We start from the raw sequence: 23,640 nt of genomic DNA, 5'->3' as shown, positions 1-23,640 counted from the left end.
ATATCTGACCAAATACCTCGTTATTGCAATAATATTGTAGAGATGACTATTGGTGCTTTCAGAAAATATATTACACAATGAGATTTGCGATTAAAGATTATCAGAAATGTGTAAGCGAATCACTGGAGGCCCAGAAATCCAATATTATCAGAGTACTTACATCACGATATGGTATTACTGTGAAATGCTGATTATTGTGATAACATTTATTGTGACATATCACAACTTTTTACCTTTTAAAATAAAGTTTTCAGTCTGTCCATTTCATTTTAGTCATTTTTATTGTAGCAAAATTGAATCGTCAAGCAACACTGTCATAAAAGAAACTGCCATAAATACCATATGCTCCTGATAATTGTATTAATTTATCTATATAATAAAATATTGTTGATTGGCATCTGTGTATCGATAAATTATTGCAATGCAAAATATCGCTAATAAAATACTGAGCTGTATATCATGATATGATATAATATGGATACAATGCCCAGCCTTCCTGTCAACTTGGTGCATTAAGTGATGCCTTTTACAGACGTTGCTGTATTATGAGCAAAACAAATGACAACCTCCAGTACGACAGGTCTGAGGCCGGACTAAGGACAAGAGAAAACTAATTTGCATTGTTTCAACCAACCACTGTTTCAAAATAGACCAGTATTGGTTGTATGGGCTGTGAAAGACTTTATCAGCAAGACAAATAGATTAAAAAAAAAAGAAAAAAAAGAAAGAGCAGCAGGAACAGAGCACTTTCAGTACTCAGTGTTCTAAATTTAAAGAGCACACTGAACAAAAGTGGAAAGTGGAATCTGTTGCAGTGCTAAATTAGGATCCAATTAAGGGCATCCCACTGACAGCCCGTGTTTTTGATAGTGCAGGAGAAAGTCCAACACTTTTATTGGCTCAAGCTTTAGATTTCAGTTTTATGTTTCTGTTGAGAACACTGAATATACATTCAGAGAAAGAAAACATGACAACCAGTAAGCTGCCTCGAGCTCCAGGCTGCTCACTTAACAGCAGTAACTCACAGGTTAAATGATCACGGCCAGCACGCAAACAGGTTGCTTTTGTGAGCGAGTGCTTTTCTCTCCCCCTCTATCTTTTCACCCTCACTTTCCTCGGCTCTGACAAGCTTTCACTTGTGCTGGCTTTGAACAGAAACACCATTGTGCCTCCACTGCAAACAATGCCCGCTGTTTTGTCGAAAGGGGTCAAAAACACACATTAGCTCACTTTGGCCCTTTTGTCTGCTGTAGATTCCTGTCATGGATCCAGCTGCAGGGCCGGTAAGTAAGACTGGACAGGTCAATGACATTATGTCAAGTGGGTAGCGGACCTGAGCAAAGCTTTGGAGGTGTTGTCCTGAATTCTGAACTTCCTGTCAGCACTTGGGTTAATAGATAAGATAAGCCTCTTCTCCACTGCCAGTATTGGCTCCCCTCAACTCGACACACATTCAGTATGCCAGGTATTCTTCTGGATTTCGTTTTGAACTGATTATAGCACCCCATCAATGCTGAGCCATTGCTGTAGCAGCAGCATGTGAAACTACCATGAACTCTTCTTCAATGTCACATACACACTTTGTTTTTTGGCAACCAAACGGAGGGACGTCTGCACCTCATCAACTGAGCACAGCATGGTTTTAAGGTTGTCATTAATCGAGTCGTCCAGTTAATGAAATATATCGCGGTCGCTACGGTATCCTGGCTGGTTAACGATGGCGCGTTTGTGCAGTATGTCCCGGGTCGCACATGCAGTGATGCCATGATTTGGATGATACTCTCTGACCAATCAGATGTCTACACTGTTTTCACGTATCGACTAAGCTCGCCTAGAACCTTGACGAATGTGATAACACAAACATTTAACCAAGTACTACCTACAACTGTGGTACAATGGAAAACCCCCAAAAAAGCGAGCAGGGCCAAACTGAGCCGGTGCTGGCAATGGAAAAGAGGCTATAGAGAGGTCTTATGGTGACCCCTCAATAACTATTTAAATCCTACACCAATATGTTCCAAAACAATGTATAGGGATGCATTATACTACAAATAAAGCTCTGCAGGGAGGTACACTTCACCTTTATTTGAATCCACAGCAGTATATCTCTATCTGACGACGGCACAGACACTGTTGAGCCTGCCATTGGTTTTAACATTCCTGCCTCCAGCTACAGAGGCTTGGAGAGGCCTCCAGAGGTATGTGACCCTCAGTAACATTTATAGGCTTCAGAACTGATAAAAGGCAATGCCACAGGCCACCAAATGACTGGCAGCTACTAGAAATAAAGGCTTGTTCTTCCAGTAATAAAACACCACTTCATGCTGTACCATTCAACAGATAGAGATGGAAAATGAATGTGGAGGCATGGGGGTAATGTTCAAAATACTACTTCCACTGCTGTGGTATCATTTCAGCATATCTTGTAATAGAATAAAGTCACATTAACTAAAGGTATAAATTCATTTGAAGTAGCATGTTTTATAAAAAAAAATGTGTCATATTTTGGAATTTATTCTTTAGAATGCAAAGATTTTCCATCTATTCCCTCTACAGAGAACATACAGTATGATGATGATGTTTTTTTATGACTTATTAACTCTCATTAATCGACTAACTGATTTACTAACAAGCTGGCAGACCGACTCTCTGTCAAGCTGACTTGTGTGCTTATTGACTGATTGACTGACTTACTGATTAAATGCATGGCTGACAAGTGAAATAGTTGCTCTGTTCTTAGTGGCACCACCTTGCACGTGCACATGCATGCGCCCTCACGCCCTTTTCCTGTAGCCTGTCAGGGAGTGTAACTGTTTTCCACCTCTTGTATTATTGTGCAAATTGAAACGCCACAGAGAGCCACTCACCCGCACCAGCAAGAGAGCTAGCGGTTGTGTGTGACGGGTGTGACGTACGTGTGTGTGTGTGTGTGTGTGTGTGTGTGTGCGTGCGTGCGTGCGTGCGTGCGTGCGTGCGTGCGTGCGTGCGTGCGTGCATGCGCGCGTGATGGACGGGTGCATTTGGGTGTAAGGGGGTTTGCCTCCTCCATCTCTCTTTCAGTGTCTTGGCAAACGGGAAAGGGAAATATGATTATCCAGCGGGGGAGTTGTTTCATCAACACCTGGAGCAGATACATGAAAATAGGAGGATTTATGCACTGAGAACAAGCTCACCGCTGCTGCCAGAAAACAATTAAGCTGGAAGCTGGAAAACTACGCCCCGTACTTCTTTTCTGCAACACCGTCGCTTTTTAACTCTCTACCTTGCCTATTGTGTCTTTCTCTGTGTGCTCGCTGCACACCAGCGGCGCGTTTGGCGAAGCGATGGCCTTGGGGAGAGCCTACCGGATGAGGGGGAAGGTATTCAGTCCCACAATGTGTCCCATTAAGTGGCTGATAAAGTGTCTGTGATATCATTTGACTCTGTGTCGGGGGGTGAGGGAGAAGCGATGGATTCTCACCTCCCACGTGCTGTACAACAAAACGAACGCAGACTATTTTAAAACAGCATAGGAAGCACAGTTAGCCTGCTGTTTTTACATATTGTGTGGTTTCATCGCAGTCTTTACTCATGAGGAGGTCTGGCATTTTGTTTGCCGATGATATGAAGTTATGGGTTGATGAGTAAGACACAATGGCCACAAGAAAATCCATCAACAATTCTTTTCATGCCACTCCTCTTCATATTTGGAGAGCTGATGTGCAAAAAGCAAAAAAAAAAAAAATCAAACACAGACCTCTGATGAATGCCCACTGAATGCCCTTCTTCTGAACCTGGCTCAGTCTGAGCACAGTCTCGCCATGATGATGTACCCTTCAGCCAGATCCTTTCAGTGGAATAATGAGAAATTACACTATGGAAATCGAGTTAAGCGTGGTCTGTCTTTATTCACAAAAGCAGAAAATAAGTTGAATATGCCACAGAGATGCTTTCAATCACTGCAGAATCCAACCCAGGAAAGCAATCATTCAAATGTCTCCATCAAAGACAGTCACAAACTGGCTCGCTTTAAAAAAAAAAAAAAAAAAAAAAGATGAACTCCCTGCCACTGTTTACATGATTACATTTGCAATATGCAACGTCTACTCATAAAAGGCAGAACTAGAAACTGGAGGAAAAAAAAGACAGATTGGAGCTTTTAGAGGTTATTATGTTACCAAATTCTGTGTTTATATTTAATATATTATACGAAGCCACAACGCTTTCATGTTTACTCAAAATCTGAAGCTGTGCAATCCTCTGGCATTACTGTTAATACGATAACTACATGTATACTTGAATTACAAAATGTTTTTCTTTCATTACAGTGAGATCTGTTTAAGAGCTTCCTGGTGTAGTTTTAATCGAATTTAATAGGTGACAACGTTTTTGTTCAGTTGTTTTTTGTTTCCTAACCACAACCAAGTACGTATTTAGTAATCCCAACCACGTGTTTTATTTATAAGTTTCATTTTCCTGTAAAGCACATGGCCCTATGCATGCAGTATGTTTCATTTTCGTCGACTCGAGGGAAACTTGTAACTTTCCCACCGAAACAGGCCAAAGCTTGGCCATTTCACGTTTTGCTATAGTGGACTAGCGTGTCTATTTCACATTTTGCCGTGATACTGGGTTGAATGCCGATATAAGTAGTATATTTTTTACACTAGTATTTGAACAGCGCTTGGCTAAAGCAGCTGCTGTGCTACGAAGCTGAGAGATGTGGAATGCAAACAGTAGCTCGGCAGAGTTCTGTTTATGTTCTCTCGCTCTCACACGCTGCCTGTTTTCTTTATTGACTCAACAACTGGCCTTGTGCTCGGGCTCTGAGTGTCTGTGTAATTTTGATCATTCTCATTCCACGCCTTGTGTAAAGCCCTGCTGGTTCTAAGGTGCGTGTCCTCGTTTCAGACGCACTGACAAAGTGGCCTCTCTGAAATGAGCTGTGTGGCCCGCTTTGCAAAAAGGTGAGCAGATGCTTTTCTTTTCTTTTTTTACTGCCTTTGATCTATGGGTAAACAACCAGCGGATTAAGAAGAAGAAGAAAAAAAAGGAAGTGGATGTATGTGCTGGCCAGACAGAGAGCAGAGACAAATTCTGATGATACTACTTTGGCAGATATGCCTGCCAGATCGCTCTGGGTGACAGAGCTCGTCCTGCCCTTGCAGATTTTACTGCTGCGGCTATGTTACATATGCCTTATTATATGTCCCAATATATCTCCAACACATTCTTCCTGCTCACTCTGCTGAGCACACAGATGCAACATTGACTTTCATAGACTTTCCGAGGATTCATAAAGTGAATGTCTGAGCTGGCATCAGGTCAAACCTGTTAAAAATTGATGATATATTCAACAGAAGCAGACAAAACCATATGTAGACTGAACAAAAGTGTGATCATTACAGAGATCTGAATTCTAATACCAGTGTTTAAGAGCGTTATTATTGTTGTCACTATATTTATATTCATTGTATATCTATCATTTGTCAAGGCAAGTGAATACATAGTAAATAATCTAGAAGGGATTAGTGTTTCCTGTATAATTTGATCTTGGCAGAGTCAGAAAGCCTCTGAAACAACATGCAGACCATAAAACACTCCACTGAAACTCAGGGCGAAGTCACTCCTATAACTGCCTCTGCTTTTCATACTACTATACAAATAACAATAGGCTGGGATATTTTATAAGTGGCACTACAATATCTACACAAAGGGTTGGCTATAATCATTCTTTTTTATTTTATATTAGCTGTAAAATAGTTGATAAAGCAAAGTAGGAGGAGCTGCTTGTTTCTTCCACTCATTATCCACGTTAAATGTTTATATTCTCAGCGTACATAGACATTTGGGAATTGATTGGATAATGTAACAGGTTTATGTTATGCCTGCCAATAATTTCAGATTTTTAGCATTGTGAATGTCTTTACATACTATGATAACCATGAGCCTCAGTCATGGTTTGTAAAGAAGCAATTCAGAGGTACGAATCAGAGCAGAAGTGAACTCAAACACTGAGCAAACCTCCTTAGTCTTCTTAACAATGTTAATTTTTTTCGCCATTTGTAGATCAAAAAACTAAATGTTAAACATGGTGATTGGGTGTTTTTTTTTTACCCAAATGCATGATAGGATTTAACTTAAAAAAGCATATACATAAGTTTTTTGATAAAAAAAAAAAAAAAAATATTTGTTCATCTTTTACTGATGATTCATCCTGCAAGTCTCATACTCTTCCCACCTGTGAAAGTGCTCCAACTGGAGGTCATTTAACATCATCCATTGGAAAAAAATTTAAAAAGGGCTTTTACCTCCACTTTATGCCAGAAACAAGGCTCATGGACGACACAAAACAAGAACTGGAGATTTTGTCCTCAATATTAGATGATGTGGGCACTCAACACTATGGATTCACAGCCTGTTTGAATAATTCTTTTATTGAACAGGTGGCATGTGAGGACCGTATATTGACTTTAAAAAATCAGAAGCTGTCCTTTAATAATAATGACATAAGAGCTATTTATGAAAAAGGCCAATTTAATACAAGGACACAATTTATAATATTTGAAAAGTCAGGATAAGAGAATAAGCCCAAACGCTTCTTTCCACTGTGACAACCAAACAATAATTAGTTTTGAAAAGAATTCATGTAGTCAAAAGGATGTTGGTATGAAATACTAATCTCACTATGGATAAAGAAAACTGCACCACAGTTTTCATATCAGAAGTACAAGGGCAATGATCCAGATAGTGACAAACTATTCTCCCTTCACTTACAGTATGTCAGCAATGACAAACTCCTCCTCATAGTCTCAACCTGCCAAACAGTGATTCAGACTCCATGAGCAAAGTGTGGACGGGCAACAAGGTGCTTTATTTCGACAGGAAAAACTAACTGTGGCAGCTCAGCCCAGAGTTGTCAGGCGAATGTCATCCAGACAGTGAATGGAGCAGAAGTGGCAATGGGAACTAGAGAAATTCCACATTGCATAACCAACCTCTTATCTAAGCTCTATTATCTTGGCCACGGTTTGTTATGTGGCTGCCAGAGCTATCACACAAAACACTGAAGCAACAGTCCTTATTTGGCTTTGCCTGCACCCACACGGAGGCACAGAGACACAAAGAAAAGGCTAAATGCTGCAAATACAACCAACACACCAACAAACAAAGAGCTGTAATAAATTGCAGCCCAGCATATCACTGTATCTTCTTTCAGATGGGGAGCTGAGTGCTGAGCAATTATTGTCAGCATCACTTGGCCTATAAAGACTATTCCCCTTAGAGCTGGTGTTGGTAGGAGTGTTGGTAGCAGAAGAGCATGTCGACAACTGTTAACGCTAATTGCTTTCACACCAAGAGCGATCTATTAAGAAAACATGCAGCAAGACTCCGCGCAATGTCACGACTGTGTGAGTCATGCCTTTGAAAACGAGGCCCTCCTTAAAAACATGACCACATGGACTGGAGGCTGATTTGTAATCCGCAAACTGTTTTCGATGACTTGTGATTTGAGCCAGCATTACCATGCTGCAGATTCATCTGTGGGCCTATAGATATAAATCACAGAAAAGAAAACTGAAGCTGTGCGCGATAGTCTGGTCGATTCAGTCTAGTCAAATGTGCCCGTGAGTATTTTTCAGAGGTCACTGCTTCATCCAGTACTTTAGAAGTGGTACACATGGTGAGTGCTACAAAATCATATCAATAAATAATGCAAAAATGTGAAAATAATTCATTTGTTTAAAAGTACTAAAGTAAGTGTTTTTATAAATGTATATAAACCGACTGTTTGTTATTATAAATGTATAAGAAAAAAAACTGTTTGTTATTATAAATGTATATAAATAGACTGCTTGTTGTAAAAAATGTTAGTTGAGTGACAGATTCAGGTCTATCTAAAGACCAATAAAGTGTCTGAGTGTCAATAGCATATACCAATTAGATGTAGGGAGGTTCTCGTGATTCTATTGTCACACTGTTAGATGTAATTAGTAATACACAAGGGCATCAAGCACCTACAAAAGTTTTTTTTTTCTTTCCATTGTTGAAATCACCGTCAATACTTTTCGACACTTGCACACGACTCAGTAAGAGTCAGCAGACCTTTGTGCTGAGTGAGTCTCCAAGGCAGGAAAAAAAATGACCTGTACTCGCATGCAAACAAAATGTTGAAAAAGGGATTTAAGTGACGTGAAGGCTGAAGCAAACCAGGCTTTCAGAGCTCTCTCTTTGCTCTCTGTCAGCGAAGGACACGGCTGAAAAGAAAAACAGCCATTACTTAATGAGCCACTTAAAGAGTGCCCTCTCTATTTAGGTTTCATTATTTTTATTGTAAATCCTTCACAGCCCTCGTCTGGTAGTCATTCATTCAAAGCTTCTGCGGCCAAGTACGCCATTATATATTAACCAAAATCACAGGGCTGGAAAATACCTCAGCAGAATGACAAATATGTTTACGATGAAGTTATCTCCAAATGATTTCTTTTTCTGAAACGGCTCAAATGAAATGTCTTTTGTTAACATTGTTTAATAACATGCATTAATCAAGAAGTCGAGGAACTGGAGAAGGGTTGTGAAAGGCAAAAAGGGGGGACAAATCAGCGGCGGATAATTACCAGGGAAACCTTCTAACAGTGCAGCTCCTAATCCATCGCAGGCTCGGAGACAGCATCTTAATCACGGCATAATTACATCCTGTCATTCACCGCAATGAAAACACAGAGACAGGGAGATGGAAGACGGCTCAGGACGACAAGCAGGAAATGGATATCTATGCCTACAACAAGCTACCCACGTGCTTTTATATGCCATTTAATACGTGTCAGCTATGTTGTACTGTCTCCACATTTTCAGCTATTCCTCATCAGTCACGGTACCTGAAAACAAAGACGCTGTTATTCTGCTGGTGAATTCAGACTGTGGAGAGATACCTCAAAACAGACAGCTGACAGTTCTTCAAAAAGGACTGTTGTGGTAAAGCAGGCATTAATCCCACTACTTCCCACCTTCAGAAATTAAGAAAAAAAAAAAACGTACACAAAACATTATTGTCAGATCCTAGCAGAACTTTTATTTGTGCGATACTGGTGGAAATGTGTCTGTAACACTTTCACTCATAAACTGTCATGCGCTAAAAGCTGCCACCAGATGTGTGTGCAGATTTGAGGTCTTTTAAACAAATTGTTTAATCACTGAGTATCTGATTAAAATCACAATCTCACGAACTTTCACTTTAACTGTGATCATTTTAACAGCAGGATATTTAAGAAAACTGTGAAGTTGTCATGTAAACAAACAAAAGCTGCATTTAAACGCACTACTGCTAATCAAACTGCTTTGTGGGCATCCTTTAAGTGAAACAACATGGTGCACACAAGCTGATTTTATGAAAACTGTAAATCAGACATGGTTGACGCTCACGTTTGGCTTGCGGTCTTCTTTACTGCCTTTTTTTGGGCACATTGCTACGCTGTGACGCAACTAACTGTTGATCAGAGGAATAGAGTGAAACCAGCAGCGGGAATGTATACAATACCGCATTACCTGCATACCTGTGCATGCGCACGTACGCATGCGTGTGCTTGATTCAAGCAAAACTAGGACCCACTCAAAAACATTGCTTCACACATCTACTAGTAGTCAGAAGCTCCACATCTGTCATTACAATCCATGTTGCTTTGCCCCTCCAGTGTCATATATGGCCCGCTAAGGTGATCTACAATTGGCTTCTATTTATAGCGACCATAAACCGATCTGACAAGGACAACATTTTTAATAAAAATGTATTCCGCATTTTCCTTCACTCACTGGTGTCTTTCCTGAAATTCAATACGGCAAAAATACATTTAACAGCCGAGAAGCTAGACTTTTTTTTCCCTCGTAGAAAAACGAGTATATTTTTCTTAGAACAAAGCTTCACAAAAATATCAGCACCAGAACGAGGAATCAATATGCAGCAGTATCTATAAATATAAGCAGTAGTGCCTCGACAGCCACATGAATTTCACTACACTAACATCCATAGAGCTGAAATAGTTCATGGATTAACCAATAAATTGATCAACAGAAAACAGTGCATCAATTTTGATTATTAGTTCATCGAAGTCATTGTCATTAAACAAAATTACAATAAATTCACAGGTTATTTATTAGAAAATAGGCATCTGCTGGTTTTCATAATGACAGTAAACAGCAGAAGCCATTTGAAGATACTAGCTGTGGGAAATTGTGATGGGCATTTTTAATTGATATTTATTACATAGACTGAGCAAATGAAAATAAGTAGCAGATTATTTTCATTTGCTCAGTCAATAATGAAAACTTGTCACTTGTTGCAGCTCCAATCCTTTATACAGTATGTGTAACGTGTTGCCTGCTGGCCTCAGGCTTAAGAGCTGTTTCTCCCGTTGTCTTCTGTTTTATGTCACATAAATCCTCCATAATGGCATTCAAGTGAAGTTTAACAGTATCAGAGCCAAGTGATTGCTGCGGTTCCAGAGCCACATCATCACACTTCCAGAACACACCAGAACCTTCCTTGGGTGGTTATATGTAGGTCACTGGTCGACAGCTTTGACAGATGCACGGTGGTGGGAAAACCCTGTGTGCCCGTGTGTGTGTGTGTGTGTGTGTGTGTGTGTGTGTGCCCGTGTGTGTGTGTGTGCCCGTGTGTGTGTGTGTGTGTGGTGTGTGTGTGTGTGTGTGTGTGTGTGTGTGTGTGTGTGTGTGTGTGTGTGTGTGAGAGACAGAGAGAGAGAGACAGAGAGGAGGCCTGTGAATGTGGCCATGCATTTATCAGCCATGCTGGTCGCCTACAGTGTGTGACAGTTAGAGAGAGTCAGGGCCGGGGGGACGTCCACTGGCATTAAGAAAGCTCTCTCCGTGGGATGCGTCAGCCAATGAGCAGCACAGCCTCGGGGGGGGGGGGGGGGGGGGGGGGGGGGGGGGGGGGGGGGGGGGGGGGGGGGGGCCTTGTTAATTTAAAGCCGGAGTTGTTTGTCAGCGCCAGCATATGATGCACAGCACTATCACCGTTGGGGAAAAGCGAAAACACGAAGCAAGATTGCTGCAAACCCCTGCAACAAATCTGCTGCCTCACCATGGAAGCGGGACATCTTACTACAGCAAAGACTGCTGCGGCTTTGAGTGTCAGCATCGGTTTGCACTGTGTTACTCAAGTGGCAATCAGCAGAGCAGACCACAAGCAAGGATGTGAAATTCTGGCATTTTTCCTGACTATTTAGAGTCTCATGTAGCCCAGCAACCTCATGAAAGCATCACTTTCAGCTCAGGTTCAGGAGGTGTGAGAACATCTCTGCAGGTGCTACCCGGGTGGCCATGTACCCTGTATATTGTTCTGACTTCTGAAGTGTTGTCATTTGAGTGTTAGCCTTGCTAATGACTGCTAATAAGCAACATGGTGCTATCTGAGCGCTAACAATGAGACAGCCAAGTGGAGCTATTTAAGGGAAAACCTTTGGAATTCTTTTGTTCTCTTGCTCTGTTTGAGGCCTTCATCACAGCACTTGATGAAATATAATGACACATACTTGTAACTGGAATGTTGTTGGCTTGGATCCACGCACCAGCTGCCAAAATACAGGCGGAGAAAGTGAAGCAGCAACTCACAGCTTCCCTAACAACTACTGTCAAGATCCCCCGGGGCAAAGGACTTAATTTCTCCATATTGCACGAGCGGAGCTGCTCGGTGAAAAACAGTAGATGATGATTAGTGCGTAAAAGTGTCAGAGCCATGCGGGGAAAAAGAGCAAGCAAAAACGTCTGTGGAGAGATAAAAAGACAGACTCGAGATCTCATCGAGGACTTTCATATATTTTTGTTTAGTTTTTTGTGCCAAAATCCCTGACCTTTCCGACCTCTTGCCCTCGACAGTGTTGTAATATCGCTAAATCTACTAAACCTAAATCCCCATTAGAGTGAATTTAGAAACTTGTGCTGCGGAACGAAAAACCCAAACAAATCTGTAAATTCATGTTAAAGCAGATGAACAGAAGGATTGTGGATTAACGCAGAGGGGATTTGCCACTCCGACGTCACTCACGGAGCAAATGGAGCAAATCAAACATCTTATTAATACTGTGACAGATGGATAATTGTGTCATTTTATTATCTGCTCACTTGTTCGATACCCAGAGGGAGACTTCTGGAGGGTTTAAGCCGCAGCGGGTAATTGTTTTATAGCTGCTGCTGTCAGGTGAAAAGCTGCTATCTCCAGGAAATTGGCCTTTCAGCAACTGAAAGAGTTTCCAAACGTGAATCATTCTATAGTCTCATTTTTATTCACGTTAGTCTGGTCTGCAATTATTTTTAAAGTGCCATCTCTAAAACAAATGGCAAAACATTGAATGATTTCATTCTTAAAGGCAAGGCAAGTTTATTTGTATGGCACATTTCAACAACAAAGCAATTCAAAGTGCTTCACATAAAACCATTAAAAGCATCAAAACATGAGGCAAAAGAAAAGGACATTTAAAAATCATTAAGAACAGTGATTAAAACATTAAATACAGTGATTAAAACATTAAGCAAGCTAAAAATAGGATAAAAGTAGCACTGCAGTTTAAGACATCCTCAAATCCGGTTCAGCGAAAGGCAGCAAACAGAAAAGTCTTCAACTCAATTCACTCAAATACCAACCAAACTGGACAGACTAGGTTTTTTTTTCTCTCCTCCTTCAAAATCCCACAGTAGCAGATTGATTGTGTTTGAATCATCGCTGAATCATCTCTAACATTTTTTCTAATCATGATAAGGTGCCCGTGACAAAGCAGCACGACTGTGTTTGCACAGTCCATTTGCACAGGTAAGTAAGCGGCTTTCCTATGAGAAACGAGGGGATTCAGAGCAAATAAACACACCGTAATCAAATGCGGCTGTGGCTGCAAATTGCTTTCGGCTGTAATGAAACCGGTTACGGCGAGCGAGCGGGACCACCGTACAGCCTGAGCCTTCATCAAGGGAGCTTGATCCTATCAGCGCAGAGCTGGAATATCAACAACACCCTCCGACTGAGTGTGTTTAGAGTCAAAGTGCTCTGGGAGAAACACATAACCTCGGGCTCTTACGAACAGACAGCGGCAGTTGTGCACACAACGAAATAGGACAAGTACGGCAGGACGATGACAGCAACCCAAAGGTGACCCGGATTCAATAAAAGATGCTCACCCTGAAGTGATTTAGAGTACAGAGAAAGGATTACAGAGAGATTAAAAGACATAAGATTAAAGGAAAGTAAATATTGCTGCGTCGGCCATATGGGCTCGTTGAACCCTGGAGGATGGGATATTAATGCTGGAAGAATGCTAATGAGACGGCAGCCTGACATAAACACAACCGTGCTGGCCATCAGTCACTTCGAAGAGGTCGAGAGGACCACACGCTCGCTCTGCTGAGGGTGCGCAGCTTATCGGAGCATGATGCAATAGGCCAGAGCTATTCCCTGGCTGCTGTGTCCTCCTCATAACTGATGAGTAATTAGCACAGGTAGCGCAGGTCATGAGCTCCACTCAAGCAAACAGTAAGTAGGTGAAAGCATGAGTCACGACCGACGATGTGATGTGTGCGCACTTCAAACAGAGCGTTTCATTCCCAGTGATGCAGCCTATCAACTGGAAACAAGCGAGATTATTGTTGTCGCTTACAGTGAACACCATGTGAAATTGGTACAAAGTCAATATGCTCATTTCATTTGCCACATGCAAAGAAATCAAGGGACAAAGCAGCAAAAAATAAATAAATAAAAAAAAATACCCAAACTGTGCACATCCCCCTTGTAATTGCACTAGATCCACCAACATCATTTAATAAGCGCAGACTATTTGCATGCAAATCAGACCAATTACCAACAAGTCGCTGGCATGTGAGTGTCATTTCACATAGAGCTGTATCATGCCTCATTTGCTTAGCCTTGAAACATAAGCTTCTATGCAGAGCACACAAGATTTATTTTTTTTAGTTTTGTCTGTGTTCACTCAACATGGATTTACCACTTGAGTAAGAAAACCATTATTTCCAGTAAATGTGTAAAACAAAACAAAAATGTGATAATTATCTAGCTTCACTTCCCTCTCCAATTATGACAAAGCATCCAAAGTGAAACCTCTGTAGAAACCCAACCTGCACTGCGACAACAAGCACGAATGATACAGGGACACTCTGTGCGACTTGTGAACTAAAACGACCTCTTAATTGCATCACGACACATGCGAGAATATTCCTAGAAGTCGTCGCGGGCAGCAACGTGTTGACAGCAGTGGAGACGCTGGCAGAAGATGCCACTAAAGAAGCACTTTGCTGCAACGACATCTTCAAAGTCTTTCAACAGTCAGCAGCTGTCAGGTGTGGCGGCCGCGCCGCACAAAGGGCACAAATACTCAGACATACGGCATCACGTGGCACCGCGCTAATGCAAATCAGGAGGAACGGACACGGACACACAAATGTTATGCACATTTCACAACATGCAACAACTTTATCTTGCTAGAACCCTGCTGTAGGGGTCCTAGTTTATGTTACTTTATGATGTTCCTGAAATCTTCTTCTCTTTAAAGAAGTTTTAATGTAGAAGCTACAAAGTTTTTCCAGCTGTTTTTAGTTTGTTATCCTTCTTCTATTAATAACAGGACGACAATATTTCTTCTTCGGGGCGGCGTACGTTCTCTTAACACCCTAATTCCTCTCCTTTCACACCCACTTTAAGCACCATGAAGGGCCCAAGCTAAATGGAACATAATTGCGGATGACCCGGGCAGGTTAAAGTTGTTAACAGATGGGAGATGGAGAATTGGTTATCAGCTTTCAAGCGGTGGACAACTGGTTAAGACTTCATGCTGCAAATCTGCATTCCAGCATCATATTGACAAAGCACCATGTAGGAGGCAACAGTCAATCACGACTGATTATTACTGCCGTTAAACCTACATGGGAGGTTGCGATTGGAAGAACTGTGGTATGAGAAATGAGGTCACCATCTTATAATATACAGACCTCGGTGGGTATGCAATACATTAGCTATGTTTATTAGAGGTGGTGATTCATATTTAAACTACAGTAGCGCTACCATTCCTAGAATGAGCCATCGGAAAAAAAAAAAAAATACACAAGCCCGCCTGCTGCCTTGTCAGACTGCCGAACATCCCACAGGGAGAAATGTTTTATTTGTCATTTGGAACGTAATGAGATAAAGGGGATAAATAAAGGAGGATGTCACCACGAGAGCCTCCCCTCTCCCTGAAATCCTTCCATGTGACATGCGACACACCACACAGTAATGACAGCAACACAGTTATCAGCATGTGGCGTATCAGCCCGAAACAGATGAGCGGTGCAATAGGCAGTTTATCAAAGAGCAGAATGTCATGAGTGCACCGACAACTCATTGTGAATCGGAGTAAAACAACACAAACCAGAGCTGCTGGTGACATAAAAGCACCTGCTTATTTTCCTTGACAAAAAAAACAAAAACAAAACATATGGTGCCAGTGATTAACTTCTCATTCACAAAGCGCTGAACTTGTAATATTCAGTAAACAGAGCTGTGTGCTGAAGTAGCTGTCAAACATTTCCATGACTCCAAACAGACACACACAGACTGGAAACCCCAAAAAGAAGAACATAAATTGAAATATACAGCTGTCAACAGATGTGTGAGGAGAGTCAAACCAATGACTGCTCAGGGACACATTGATGGGTGATGTTGAAGGAGGGGGTTGAACCTCTGAGACCTTGTGATCTATCACTATCAGATGATTAGAAGAGTCTCTAATGAGCACCATCTCAAGTAAATGAGTGACAAATTAGACTCGTCCTGGCGTAGCTGGTGAGTGAGTGGGGGGGCCTCGAGGACCCCCTACTTTGATAATGGATGAAGAATGCACGCACGCACGCACACACACACACACACACACACACACACACACACACACACAGGTAATGATCCGGTTGCTCCTTACCTCCAGACGGTCCAGGCTCATGAAACTGGCGATAGCAAATCCATCAATGATATCCTCCTCCTGCGAGCTGGACTCCCGTCTCTTCCGCCGGGGGGGACGCGGGGCTCTGGCGGCGGCTGCGGGGTGCGGCGCCTTTTTACCGGGCAGGGAGGCGGCGTCCCTCCCCGGACTGTGTCCCTCCCTGTCGGAGCAGGAGGAGTTGGGGTCGGGGCTGCGGGCGTCTCTGCTCCCTGCCTCCCGCAACCTCCGCACCCGCTCCCGCTTGGACCGGCATCTCCGACCCTGCTTCAATTTCCCATCCATGTTGTTGAGAGTAGAGCTTGCAGTGTCAAGAAGAAATATAAATATAACTCCACAGTACGTGGTCGCCCTAAACGCTCGCTGCACCGTGTAATAACAAATACCACACACTGGACTGAGGATTGTCGGCTGCGCTATAACGTGAAGGTAGCGCTGTGTGTGCGTGTAAATAACAACGCAAATACAGGCTTATAGCACTCAATGACCTTGAGTATAAACCTCCCCAATCTCCATTACGATAAGCAAATGTTCCAAGTATCCCACACGGGCGATAGAGAGGGAGCAAAGCGACGCGGATCCACACGTTATTCTGTCACGAATCTGCACTATGTCGACGCGGTATCCGTTAAAGCAGGTGCAAAACGGCGAAATAGTTCAAATCCACGCATTACACTCGCTTTGCAACTTTTGTTGCATCGGAATAATAACAAGCGATGTTAAAGCCTAACCTCGCTGCATACCGCAGACAGCGCAGAGAAATCATGTCGCTGCCCGTTGTTGTTTTCCACCACCCCAATCCATGATCCGAGGCTGTCAAATAAAGAGCTCGGGATACTATCCGTCCGAAACAAAAACGCCAGGCGAACAAGTACGTATCGATTCGTGGCTGTCGGATGAGTGAATAATCCCGTACGCGTTGAGTTTTTTTTTTTTAAGCCATATTCCTCTCTTGCTCTTCAGTGGCAAAAGGATCCCAAGTCTGAGAGCTACTTCTGCGCAATGTTTCCTAAATGACCCGAGCCGTCCGAATAAGACAACCATCCAGTGTGTAATCAAACTCCATGAGGCCACGAAGCGGTCTATTCCAGTTTAGATAATGTTGAGTTTCCTTATAAATCCACTCCAGTCCGTCCCTTGGCTGCTCAGTTGCTCAGTGGCTCATGGTATTTTCTATTCGCATAATAAGGCTTTGATAAGTGTCCTTAAAGCGACAGGAGTGATTAAAATCTCCTCTCCTCCCCACTCATTCCCTTCATCCGAAATTAAGAGACGCAGTCAAGCTTCAGAGAACCCACATAACTGACGTATTTCCGCCACCTCTGGCCTACAATTTACCAAAGGAAGGAAGCTGGTGTTAAAAAAAAAAAAAAAAAGGAGAAAAGAGAAAAAAAGAAAAAAAAAAAAAAAAAAAAAAAAAAAAAAAAAGGAAAATCTTTCTCTCACTGTTGGGCACACTTTGTCACACAAGGCACTATTTTAGTCTGTCTGTCTGCCAGAGCTGATGCCACATCATGCGTTTCCCACTGACGGCTTGTGTGCTGTCACTTGTAGAAAATACCCCTACACCCACCCCACCACCCCCACCCCCACACACACACACAATCTATCAGGTTGTGACAGCTTCTCTATTCTGACCATGCTGCTGCACCCCCCCCCCTCCCCGCCACCCCTTCCCCCTCCTCCCCCAAACCTAACTCTCTAAATTCACCAGCAGACAACACAAAGTGTAAAGCTGCATTTCATTGTCACATAAAGGTCAACGTTTCACAAGTGCACAGTAAATATTAGAAATATGACTTGTCACACTTACCCGGCCCCCACCGTTGTTGTGTTTTTTGAAGTAGGAGATTGGTGCTGGTTTCCAATTTGCAGCACGGGGACTTCCAAGGGTCCCTCGGGGAGATCCAGGGGGATCCTGTGCAAAGTACAGCACCAGTTTAATGTACCTGCTTTTTCAGAAACCAGGGCAATGATATTATATAATCACTACATTGTGTAATAACTATTTCCATGAAAGGGTTTCATTGCCCCTACTGTGACAACAACTCCATCTCCACCGTACAGAGAAATTCGGCAAACCTTTTTTCTAAATAGTTGGATGTAAATTATATCAGTCTGGGAGGTTCTTAGCAGGCAAATGTGTGTGGATAGCTGTGCTAGATTGGAGGCGCACTGTCGAGCTACTATTTATTTGTTCCAAAGCATTTTTTCCTCTTTTTCCTCCTGTCCTTCGTCTTTATATTTCAGGGCCTATTCACAGTAAAGTCTAAAAGCAAACATAACCCCAGAAAGAAGTCGTCCAAATTATAAAAATGTATACAGACTGGTTTATAGATTGCGGGTGAAGTTGACTTATGGAGGAAAATGTAACCTCAGTGCAGCTAGTATCCTGGTACGGAGGTTAAGGAAGTAACGCCTGTTTTGTAAATGCCTGGTTAATGTTTGCATAATGCTCTGCTTCACTGGAAACCTGTTCTCTCGCTCTGGGCTTCAAAAGAAAAAGAAAAAAAGGAAGCTTACTTACCAGTAATCAGATACAGTATGTTGTCATGTTTGTGTGTAATGTAGATGGTGGAAGATATTCAAGAGAAACCTGCTACACTCAGGATGCATATGGATTAAAGTATGTTGCAAAAATAAGAAAGATGACATGAGTCCCCACCCTGTATGATGCATCCATGCTCATAAAAAGCACCTAAATCTATTGAGTCACTAGCAACAGCTCATCCTATTGGCTGTCTAATGAGGAAAGATGCCTGTAAACTACATTGTGACTATTTGCAGTTGTCATTAGTCATATGGGGGCGCGTGGGGAGAAACACCGATGAACACTTAATATCAGAGACTTACTCGTAATGATCTTATATGAAGGCGTGCGAGATGAATACGAAAAAAAAAGAAAAGAAGTACAATATTTAGCCAGTGTGAAATACTGCAGATAAGAATCGTCTAACTTATTATTTGATCTTCGCAGCGCAGGAAGCAGTGAAAGCAAAGCTGCGAGAGCCAGACTGAAATATTTAGGCAGTTAGTTGCGGCGGTTCAGGTGTGGGAATTTGCTTTTGTTGCGAGAATCTTCTGTGAAAACTGCACACCAATGCATCAAAAATGAAAAAGGAAACTACTTTTATGCAAATACAGTGTGTTGCAGGATAAATTATCTGGAGCACTGGAGGTGATTAAACCGGCAAATGATGGGTTACGGGTTTACCCGAGTATGCACAAATACCTAAATGTTCAACTTGGCCCGTGCTTGCTGCTGGCTACAGTTCAAGGTCCGTAATTAAGTTTGCCCACTGCCCTCATTTACTTTTCATCCAATTTGTGAGTTTGAAGAAGGCAGCGAGTGTATTCTACCTGTATGTTTCTTTGGAGACCAATAACCAGGTGAGTAGTACATCAGTCTTTGAGCCAATGGACCTTTTGGGATCTTGAGACTGTATCATTTTCATGTTACTTTAACCGCTGTAACCGCTGTGAATAAACCCCTCTCTGTTTGAGCAGCTTTGCGAGAACTAATTCAGTAAGGAGATTAAAAAAAAGGGGGAACAGGTATGGTGAGAGGGCCGTGGAGGAGAGGGAAGAGATTACCTCTGTTTCTTCCATGCTACTATTTGCTGTGAGCTTAATCCATAGCTACAGACTCTGAGCTCCCACATCGCAGTCATTCAAACACTAGTCTCTTTGAAACGCTTAGCCCCGGCTGCGCTGAAAGCTAAAGGGAGGGAGCCTGTCATGCTGTTATGACGCTTAAGTGGCAGAATTGTTTTTCTTTGCGTCTGCCACGGCGATGAGGACTCATTTGATGCCGCTGAGGTCAAGGTGCCTCCTCGGTTAAAGTTATTTTCTGTCGAGATGTCGTTCTAACAGTGTACTGTGTGGTGCAGACGTGGAATTGAGGGGTGTAGGATCTGAAGCAAGCAATAATAAAAACAAAACCAAAAAAAATCTCTCCTCAAGTACATACTGTATTCTTTGTAGAGGATAAAGCTCCACAGAAATCAATAACCCTAGATTTCACACTAGAACACTAGACAGCCGTAAGATGCACAAATCCCTCCACTGCTGTGGAGAAAATAAATTCTGTTGGTCTCACAACATAATTTGCCGGTGTATTAGGACTCCGTTCATCAGTCCTGGAAAACATCTCTCGACTCTTCTCGTTTTTAAGGTATAACTGGGAGATTTTGTTCTGCTCGGTGGGTTTGTAACCATTTTGCCAGACAAGAACATAAATATTACAGTATTGCCAATATTTTTTTTATTTTCTTTTGCACCTATCACCCGAGATTTTCAAATTCCTGCAGGCACAGTGAGTTTCAAGTAAGGCAAAGAATGCGTTTATGGCAAGTAAAGTTTGGTAAATCCGTGATTAGGCAGGGTTCTCAGTACCATTGCAGTGGCCAAGTACTTTTTCACAGCGCCTTAATCGGCGGAAAAAAAACCCAGAGTGAAGAGCGCACGTGTGTGACTGTGAGGATGGTGACTGGAGACCGCAGCAGAGTATGATGTTACCAGTGTGTTGCCCTGTGTCAATATAGCAGTACAATGTGTGTATACAGTTTAAGCTGCCTGCCAGCAAGTAAATGCTACGACTCCTCAAGACCCAGGCAAAGTCTGATACTTTTCGATTTCTCTCCATTGGCATAATATTGAGTTTATAGTGACTTTGTGGCTGTAAAAAAAAAAAAAAAATCACTGTTGCTGCTATAGTAACAATATTTTCTCATATTTAAAATACAAAATCTATTCTGTTCAGAATTTAGTCTCATTTCAAGATGATGATTAAAAAACACAATTCTTTAGTAATAAAAAAAGAAAAGAACTAAGAGTATTAATGAAGAATACACTGATAAGAACATGGATAAGATCCATTCAAACCTGGAGAAAACCTTAACACTTGGTTAAGGTCACAAAAAGAATGTGTTTACTGCTACTGTATCTAAGTAAGACGTGCTACACACCCAACCACCATCCAGACATTAAATGTGAACCGTAAGGTGCAATAAATTCCAATATGGGTCTGAAAAATATAACTTTCTATTGAGAGGGTCCTGTCTTTGATCACCTCTGACTCAAACTGTTTGCCCTGGAAGGTGACTCATCCATTACTGCCGGTAGAGTTCGGTTTTCTTTGACGTAGGTTGGGGTGTCCTGGTGAGGAGGAGGATTTCAGGTTCAGCTTGGTCTTAACTTGGGTAAATCTTTACCAATGAGATTCTGAATTCTAGCAGCTTACTTTTAGCCACGTTTGGCTCTTGGGTTGGTCAGTTGGTCGGTCAATCAACAAATTTGTTCCAAACTAAGATAGTTTAATAACGACTCGATGATCCCTTTGTGATCCCTTGATTTTTCCTCTTGTGCTACCGGCAGGTTGACATTTATGGCTTACCTGGTTATAAAATGTGGTAACGTTATCCACAGCGCACAAAAGGCAAATCATACTGACTTTGGACATCCTGCGACTTTTCCTCCGGCGCCACCAGGCAGGTCAAACTTCACTTATACTGTGGTTAACAGAATCCTGACAATGTGATGACCTTTGACCTCTTCTCTAGCACCACCACAAGGATTTGTTGAACATTTGTTGTCAGAGTGAAAACTTCTTAACCGCTATTGGGTGGATTGCCATTCAATTTTAAACGTGCCATGCTACCCCCTCAAGATGAATTGTAATCACTTTGGGGCGCCCTTCATTCTTCATCGGTTTAAAAATGTTCATTGTTCCAATACTTTAGTTTTAGCACCACGGTATTGGAAGCTACCAACCCACACCCAGACACCAGCACTGTATTATGCTAGACCTCAATGGTTAGGATGCCGACATCAGTATTTAGCTCAAAGCACTACCACAGTGTGTAGGTACAGCCCCACAGAGCTGCTATTACGGCAGTATTCTCCCAGTCGTCTCCTTGGGCGCAAAGTCTTAATTTTCTTGACAAATTATCCCAATATTTTTTACCCAAAATGATTTGCCGTTGTTTGTTAAACCACGAGCAGCAGGCCCATCTATTTAATCCATCAGATACTCCAGCAGCAATGACAACCAGCTGTTTTGAATATGGAGCTGTTGGATTCTAACTGAGACATCTCAATTTGCTGCCCTGACTGTCACTGAGGAATTACTGTGAGGGAAAACATAAGTCCGTGGTTTTATGCCTATAGGGCTTTCGGCTGCCTCTGTGACACATCATGGAGTAATTCACTAGTTTGGTGGCAATTTACAGGCAGACTCAACAAGAAACCCGCCTGGGGGCCTCGAGCAACAAGCTCTCTCTCGGGAAGCGGCGGCCGGCTACAGGAATGCCTGGGCCGGGGCCCCGCAAACCACCGCATGAAAAATTAACCTGCTCACTCCACAGACAGAGCTTACACATCCTCCCTGCCCGAGAGCCTCCTCACTCACTCCCTTCAACTCTTGTCCTCCTAGTACTTTCCTTTCTTCCCCTCCTCATCTCTCTTGTTTTCTCTCCCTGCATTCTAGCTGCACAGCCTGTTATGGAGATCTATCGCAGAGCCACCACTCCATATCTGTTTCAAATACAACAGCTGTTTGTTTCATGTCGAACACAGACGCTTATTTATAGACCGGCAGACTTAGCATGAGCCTATCACATATTGCACGTGTAATGTAAACATGCTCATAGCTGCTGCCATCAAGTAACAGGGAATCATTTCGGAGTGGTTTATCACAAAGTCAAATGGAAGTCAACAACTTGAATAAGTACGGTAACAAACGTGGGATTAGTCAAGAAACTGATAGCAAACGCAGTGAGGTGTCAATAATTTAACGGAGTAGGTTGTAAATCTAAGTGCCTTTGGTTATTTTATACCACTGGGGAGCAAAGTTTAATCAAACAGAGATTGGCCCCAGAGCTGTGTGGGTGAGAGCTGAATTTATTGGCAGCCCTTGAACAGGCAGTAGGGCTTTTATTACAGGCATCATTCAGGGCAAAATTAGCAATGTGACCTGCTATTTTAGTGAAATAAATTGACTTAAGAGATTGATGTGGATAAATGCCACGTTAAATGTCATCATAAAAAACTATGTTTCTTTGAAATATTATAAGCCACGAGGGTATACGTTTCTGTTCCATTTTCTTTTCTCTCTCGCTTTTCTTTTTCCCTCGGTGCAGAATTCATACATTCTTGTTTCGGTTCGAGGCATTGCTCAACATTTTAAGAAAAATGCCATAATGGTTTTTTTATTGATCCTTGCTGTCTGGTGCGCCCTCTGATGCTTAAGTAACAATGCTCTCTGCCGCTCCAAATCGCATCAACAGATGTTGTGACAGCACAGCTTTTCATAAAAGACTCCAAAGGCTAGTCGATATTTCCCCCAGAACCGCGCCTCGACTCCCATCGGTTGGCGGAAAAGATAAAGTGAGGGTGTCGTTTGAGTTCATCGCGGAGACGACTTTACACATCTTGTAGCACCCACACTTCACCAGTATTATCATTTCATATCTAGTCTTGAAGTTGTAGAAAAAAAGGAGTCTGTGAAGGCATATTTTATTCTGGGGAATCAAAGCAAATGGAGAAATAGTTTGACATTTTGGGAAATATGTTGCTGAGTTTGATGAGAAGATCAATATCGCTCTCTAATTTGTCCATTAAATGTGAAGCTGTAACCAGAAGATGGGTCATTTAAGCTGAGCATATCGAC

At 42.2% G+C, this 23,640-nt stretch overlaps 1 protein-coding gene across 9 annotated transcripts in view; it reads right to left on the bottom strand.

Annotated features, from left to right (window-relative positions):
- The window catches only part of fbrsl1 (fibrosin-like 1), a 269,076-nt gene extending 252,744 nt beyond the window's left edge, over nt 1-16,332 (bottom strand). For all 9 annotated transcript variants that reach the window (XM_069178423.1, XM_069178416.1, XM_069178422.1 and 6 more), the window contains exon 1: nt 15,954-16,332. In XM_069178423.1, coding sequence (XP_069034524.1) covers nt 15,954-16,256 — 303 coding nt within the window. In that variant the 5' untranslated portion in view covers nt 16,257-16,332. The remainder of the gene's footprint in view (nt 1-15,953) is intronic.
- Nucleotides 16,333-23,640: the final 7,308 nt, after the last annotated feature.

This window comes from Embiotoca jacksoni, unplaced genomic scaffold, assembly GCF_022577435.1.
Source record: "Embiotoca jacksoni isolate LCO1_2020_lvr unplaced genomic scaffold, fEmbJac1.0.p SCAF_8, whole genome shotgun sequence".
In the NCBI taxonomy this organism is placed as follows: domain Eukaryota; kingdom Metazoa; phylum Chordata; class Actinopteri; family Embiotocidae; genus Embiotoca; species Embiotoca jacksoni.
This window is presented reverse-complemented; position numbering and strand designations above follow the sequence as displayed.